Source organism: Sitophilus oryzae, unplaced genomic scaffold, assembly GCF_002938485.1.
Source record: "Sitophilus oryzae breed Bouriz unplaced genomic scaffold, Soryzae_2.0 scaffold_769_pilon_pilon, whole genome shotgun sequence".
In the NCBI taxonomy this organism is placed as follows: Eukaryota; Metazoa; Arthropoda; class Insecta; order Coleoptera; family Curculionidae; genus Sitophilus; species Sitophilus oryzae.
The window spans coordinates 74,917-81,968 of record NW_022147383.1 but is presented as its reverse complement, the minus strand read 5'-3'; the positions used below and the strand labels follow the sequence as shown (position 1 = coordinate 81,968).

General features: G+C 30.8%; 1 protein-coding gene across 2 annotated transcripts in view; it reads right to left on the bottom strand.

Moving 5' to 3' along the window:
* Positions 1-561: 561 nt before the first annotated feature.
* The window catches only part of LOC115888477 (kinesin-like protein KIF19), a 44,180-nt gene continuing 37,689 nt past the window's right edge, over positions 562-7,052 (bottom strand). For both annotated transcript variants that reach the window (XM_030908224.1, XM_030908222.1), the window contains 5 exons: positions 6,884-7,005; positions 6,611-6,824; positions 4,747-4,888; positions 3,064-3,279; positions 562-815 (listed from right to left, as the gene is read on the bottom strand). In XM_030908224.1, coding sequence (XP_030764084.1) covers positions 761-815; positions 3,064-3,279; positions 4,747-4,888; positions 6,611-6,824; positions 6,884-7,005 — 749 coding nt within the window. In that variant the 3' untranslated portion in view covers positions 562-760. The remainder of the gene's footprint in view (positions 816-3,063; positions 3,280-4,746; positions 4,889-6,610; positions 6,825-6,883; positions 7,006-7,052) is intronic.

Here is a 7,052-nt window from a genome sequence, read left to right as displayed (position 1 = left end):
TAATAAAAATATACGATCTTTAATTCAATGCGCAGTAGGTAACGCAACATTTACCAGCAGCCAGACGGGCCCCATGTTGTTCCAGAGAGCATAGTAAACGATATATTAAAGAGTCAGCTTTCTTAAAATACTTGTTTTCCCGACGTTGCTAGCTCTCGTACTAGATAACGATCTTTTCACACTACATGTTCAGTTTTTATAAAAATAATTCCGTCAGTTTATAGTCCAGTACAGTTCCCGCCTAATCTATGGTCTGTGCAGTTAAAAATAGCATCTCTCTTCGATGAGATCTTTATCAAAGCGTTAAAATTATGTACAGTTCAATTCTCTCAGATATCGTTACGTGTTATATGGAAGCTTTTCTTAAGGTCCACACAAATTTTACGATGATATGATGACTCTGACTTTAACACTTTTTGAAAATTTGGTACTAGAAAAACCATTATTGTGATGTTTAAAATTATTATTTTACATATTACTACAAATATGATATGATCTCTAAATCTCTCTAAATATGATATATGATGAGTTTTTATTATAGGAATAAGAAACAAATACAAAATTTCTCAATGGATTTATTTAGGCACGTAATACTCACATTTTTATTTATACATATTATGTGATGAAACTTTAACAAAATATAAATCTTGTACTTCTTTATCGTGCCACCAATAAAAATTTACAACTAAGTATTTACATGAAAATAAAATACATTATAGGTAGTAAGTATTGCTTTAAGTGTTTATCGTGTGTCATTTAATCATGGACCGGCAGTTTCTGCTATTCTATCTTCACTTATTGCTCTTCTCATTGTGCTGAAATATAATAATTTTATTACAGTGTTACAGATAAAAGGTAGTATGCAGACAAAATGCGCGTAGGTAACTTAAAATATAATGTGTTTGATTGTTTCTAATAAATGTGTTTTCACTTAAAGTATTATAAATTGTATTAGTTCTGCTTTATTAAAATTATGTGCGTAAACTTTGGATATTTCTTGAGAGGAAGTTGTAAAAACTGAGAACTAAGTATAAGAATTACAGGTTTCTCATTAAACAATATAAAGAACCAAAAGCAAAATAAAAAAGAAAAACAAAAAAAATAATAAGTTTATAATATTCTTCTTAGTCTTTAGTAATACATCAAAACCATTATTTTAAACTCGTAACGTTTCGCTAACCTTTGTGTAACCTATAATGTTAGGCATCATCAACAGTTGACAAAATAAAGACTTTTACGGACGACACGGAGGCTCCAAGGAGAACAACACTTTATATTGAAATGAAATTTTGGGAGCATAAGTAGGTTAATTGAAAGCATTTTATAAAAATATATAGAGTTCTACAGGGTGTCCCCAAAAAAATTACGCATCAAAGTTGGATTTTCATTAATGGGGCATCCTTATTACTATATTATTGATTTTCGGATTCTAGGAAAAAAATAAAGATGATTTTCTTTAAAGAAACCTAAATTGTAAGGATTTTTACATATTTCACATTTTGTGAAAATGAAGAATAAATGTATGAATTTCAATAACACCTACCTAAATTGTAATTTACCCTGTATAGCCTGATATTTAATTACAATAACCATTATAATGTTCTTATTGAACTAATTAAAATTTGTTCCGAAAAGTTATACAGAAAGAGACAAAATTACTACTGAATATTTATACCGGTATTTAATGGACAATTCGTATATCATTAAAATACTTAGAAGGTTGCCTATCTCTCTAAGAAAGATTATCTATATTATATTTTTATGATTTTGCCTCAGTAGACAGGCCCTCTATGATATACCGTACGATCGAATAAAAACGGCGTCAGCAATAAGTATTCTATTAAAATGGTGAATCTATATTGTAGTTGCCCAACTAATAGAGACATATTAATTCTCTCTGATGTTGGAGAAGTTTCTATTTTTGGTAAATTTCCGAGATTTTTTTTATTTTAGCTGACACAAGATGATAACTAGTTGTTAAAGTTGAACTAATTTCACAGATATGTTGAAGTAACGTCAGATGTATCACACCCACCTAGATTTTACCAAATAATAAAGATCTACTGACCCTAAATCATAAAAAATTAAAATATCTAGGAAAACCTTTGTTTGAGTTGGTTTGGTTTGGTTACGTTAATAGTATTTTGAATAGACATAAATTCCCCATTGAATATTGAAATATTATATTGGGTATTTCATTTAAAATAACAGAGTAATACAATTTTGGTTTAGAACTTTTTTTGGTGTTTTTGGAATTTTCGAAATATCATTACCGAGATCATTACCTAATGATACTGATTAGTAATGAGCAAATGCAAGAACTCTTGGTCTTGCAGGATCCAGTCATGATCTTGGTCTTGCTGCAAGACTTCCAATTCTTGCAACTTTTCAACAAATTTTTACTATAGAGGCACTTTCTACATAGAAAATCTTTAATAAGTAGTATTTTTAATAATTTAATAAAAAAAAAGAAATTATAAGAATGTTTGTCTGGTGAAAATTTTTATTTTTCAATATATTAATTCAATATATTGGATGTGCTTTTCTTTCTGTAAAATCATTTTCAACCAATAAGTAATTTGTTATATCATATAAACGTAAAATACAAAACGCAAGACTGGGAGGCCGCAAGAGTTTTGCTTGCATGGTCTTTGTCTTGGTCCTGCGGAAGTCTTGTACTGGTCGGTCTTGATCTTGGAGATCAAACGCTATTGTACTTGGTATTGGCTACGTTTTGGTATTGGTCTTGCTTTTATGGCCACAAAACAAAGACCAACCTCACTCATCACATGAGAGAATTACCTACTAAATGCTGTTATGGTTAGCGAAATGTGAGTTCAAATTTTAAAATAAAGGATATGGATGTAGATTTGGTATAATTTTCTATTAAATGTTTCTAATTTACTGTTTTGTAATTGAATGAATTTTTAATCACTTAATTAATAAAAATTGACAGTGCCAGGGTACATGCCAGAAAGTAAATTATAGTATTGTAAATTAAGATACACTCCAGAGATATTATTTTTTGTCTAAAAGAAATAATACAAAAATAAGGAAACTTACTGGCCTGAATCTCTCGACCTTGATAATCTATGTGGAGGACTAGGAGGAAGTGGGGGTAGTCTCATCCCTGCTCCAGGCCTGGTAACTATGTGACCCATCACCCTGTCAACATTCGACTCCTTAGGACCAGTATCTTCCCCTCCACTTTCAGATGACGAAGGAGGGGAATTACTAGCATCTGACGTCATCGATCGACGAAATAATGGGTCGCTATATCTACAAATAATGATTTAAATATTGATTAAAATCCTCTTTAGAGTATTACTAAAAAAATACGAAGATTAAACATTCTTACATGTTAAAAAATGTCTGTACCTACATATGTGGCGGATTCATCTCTCCAAATAAATCCTATACCGGGTGAGTCTCAAAAATGGCTCACTCATAACTTTTTTAATTTTTTTAGTTGAAAAAACGAGATTTGGTATGTTAGTCTATGACATAAGTTAGGATTGATTGACGTATTCAATTGTTTTCGGTCACTTCCGGTTTCACCGGAAATTACTACAACTTTTGATTTTTAAATGACACCCCCGGTATTTTTTTTAGTTTAGAAAATGTCACTCTTAATAGAATGACATATCATATGTCAACTTTTGGCATTTTCGCATATGGTTTATTTGAAATTATAACTTGTGGTTCTTAACGAAAATTTGACTCGAAAAACCAAGTGTGTGATATCAAATTATTCGTAAAAAAATGCTTTTTCCAAATATGCTAATGAACCACCCTCGTTCCATTTGAAAAAATTGAGATATGATTAAAAATACGATTTGAGCATTTTCTAACTGGCCAGGACATGACACTAAAAACATTAGACGATCAAATCTATTTTTCCAAGGCTCCTTGATGAAGAATTAGTGTTTTTAACATAGCCATGGCACTCTAGATTGAATTCTAAAATACAATTTTTTATTAAGCGAGAATGTCAAAAGTTGACGTATGATATGTCATTCTATTCAGAATGTCATTTTCTATCGAATAAAGTAAAAAAATACCGAGGGTGCCATTTAAAAATCAAAAGTTGTAGTCATTTCCGGTGAAACAGGAAGTGACCAAAAACAATTGAATACACCAATCAATCCTAATTTATGTCATATACTAACATACCAAATCTCGTTTTTTTATCTGAAAAAATAAAAAGGTTATAGGGGTAAGCCACTTTTGAGGCGCACCCGGTATAGGTATTTCGCCACTGCAAGAAAATCTACAAAATAAAATAGTTATTTTTTGTAAATACTGCTGCGTTAATCCAACGGAGACTAATTGTCAGCAGTGGCTTACAAGTGAATAAATTTGTCTAACGGACAAAAAAATGCTTAACGTCTACAGAACAGAACGTTAACGGTTTTTGTCGACGTATCTGTTTAAAAAAACTAAAGTATTCTCGAATAGTTGCATTTAAATATTTTAAATATATATTTTTTTTTTATTCTTGGTATTTTTTGATTCCGACGACGAAAAGAGGTAAACTTTCCGAAACGTTAAGCATTTTTTTGTCCGTTAGGCAAATGTGTTCATTTGAAAGTCACTGCTGACAATTAGTCTCCGTTCGATTATTGCAACAGTATTTACAAAAATTACTATTTTATTTTGTAGAGTTTCTTGCAGTGGCGAAATACCCATATATGATTATTTTGGAGCGTAATTATTCATGTAATATTTCATCAAAATTGAACTTACATTTTACTTATTGGAGGAAGTTTGTCTTGGTTCGTACTGGCCGTTGATGGAGGATTAAAATCTGTATAAGTGGCAGCATGGATCTCTTGTTGGTACATTTGATAAAGTTCTTGTAAATCAGATGGAAGTTTAACTTTAAGCTCTAAAATAAAATTTATTATATGTTCTTTCGATGTATTTCAAATCTGGGTCCATAATACTGTTGAATAGGTGCATAAAAAGAAACTAAATAAAATAAACTGACTTAATTTTACATGAGATCTCACAACTTATACATATAGTGAAAGAACTGTGTTGCTAGACTTGGCATTTTATTACGTTCAATGTTTTTGATGGAATATGCATTTCTATAGTTTTATTTATATCATTAATTTGACATATTTCAATTAAAATAAGCACTAATCTAAATTGTATTTTAGTTAAATGAAGGTTGAAACCACGGCTTAATTCGCCGGTCGGAACTTTTCAGGCGGATTGTGTACCTTTTGATCGGTAGTTTTAAGGGGAAAATTGTAACACCGTGCTCGAAAAAATGGCCCCAAATTGCCCAAAGTAATTTTTCTACAAATATCTGGTAAAATATGCAATTTACAAAATTTTAATTTTTTAATTCTCCAAAAATTAGTGTTCATCTATTAGTCTAAGAGCTAGCAACGTTTTCGAGAAAGTATTTTAAGACGTCTGGCTCTTTGATATATCTTTTACTATGCTCTCTGGAACAGCATGCGGCCCGTCTGGCTGCCGATACCCGTTGCGTTCACTACGGCGCGGCGACGGCGCATCAGAAGAAGATCCTATATTTTTTATTAATTTAGTCCTATAAATTCTAGTATTGAATATAAATCGAACATGTCTCCATAGCTCAGTGCGTAGAGTTTCCGAACACGAACCGATGATTCAGAGTTCGAATCCGGGTCAGGGCAAATACTTTTTTATTTTATTTTTGTTATTTATATTCTGATAGTAAAGTATTAAATAATTCTGGTGATTAAGAAACAAATATTTAAAACTTTTCTATCAGAATATAAACGAAAATAAAATAAAAAAGTCTTTATCCTGACCCGGATTCGAACTCTGAATCATCGGTTAGTGGTCGAAAACTCTACGCACTGAGCTATGGAGACATGTTCTATTTATATTCTATACTAGGATTTAAAGGACTAATAAAAATATAGGATTTTCTTTCAATGCGCGGTAAGGAACGCAATGTTTACCGGCAGCCAGACGGGCCACATGCTGTTTAGAGAGCATAGTAAAAGATATATCAAATAGTCTAAAATATTTGTTTTACCGACGTTGCTAGCTCTCGTACTATATGTCCCAGCTAAAATTACGCTACTTACGGTATCAAGACATTTTGTTTTTCAAATAGCACTTGAACATGTTATTATTTATAACATAAGATGTTGAACAAATTTCTATTCAAATTTTGATCATTCTTTTATGTTTCTTTGTTTCATAAAATAACATAAGATAATAAATAAATAAACGTCACAGTGTTCAAAATTTTTTGAAAAAATCGAAACCCGAAGAAGAATCCTATATTTTAGTGACAATCCTAGTATTATTTAATATTCCTGATCAATGATATTAAATGATACTAGATATATCACTATGTAATATTGTTTGTTATTTATAATTGTTTTGATTCTCTCATTCTTTCACTGTATAAAATGCAGATACTACAACTCAGTGAACTAAATAAACTAAAAGAACTAGTCTTTTGTACTTTTCACTTTCCTGAACCAGTTACAAAGATGAAAATCGGTTAAGCGAACTAAACTTTCCAAGAATATCAGAACTACCGAAATATTTCACTTTATTACTACATCACATATTTGGATTTTTATAAACAAATATTTACCTTCTATTAGTTGTCTCTGTCTTGTAATGATTTCTTCACATAACTGTCTTTGTCTATCGTATCTTAAAATTAACAAATCTCTTCTTTTTAATTCGTGTTGCCTCACTAACCGTTCTGATTGTAACGCCATCTTGTCCGCCTCTAATTCGTGCACTCTACATATCAAAGCCAAAATTTCTCTTTCATCATCTGATGATAAAAGAGATGGTAATTTCTAAAACACAAGATAACATATTTAATTATTACATTAGAATTTATTTTAGAAATCCTAACATCTTCTAATGTTACTCCACGCTGTCTGCAAGCTTCTAATTTTAACTCGATATGACCTCTTAATTCTGTCCATCGCTCTTGCTCTCTTTCAATATCTGCTAATTCACCCCAAGCTTGTTGTACTATTAAAAGGAAGAGAATGAATATACAATTTAACATAATAATAAGA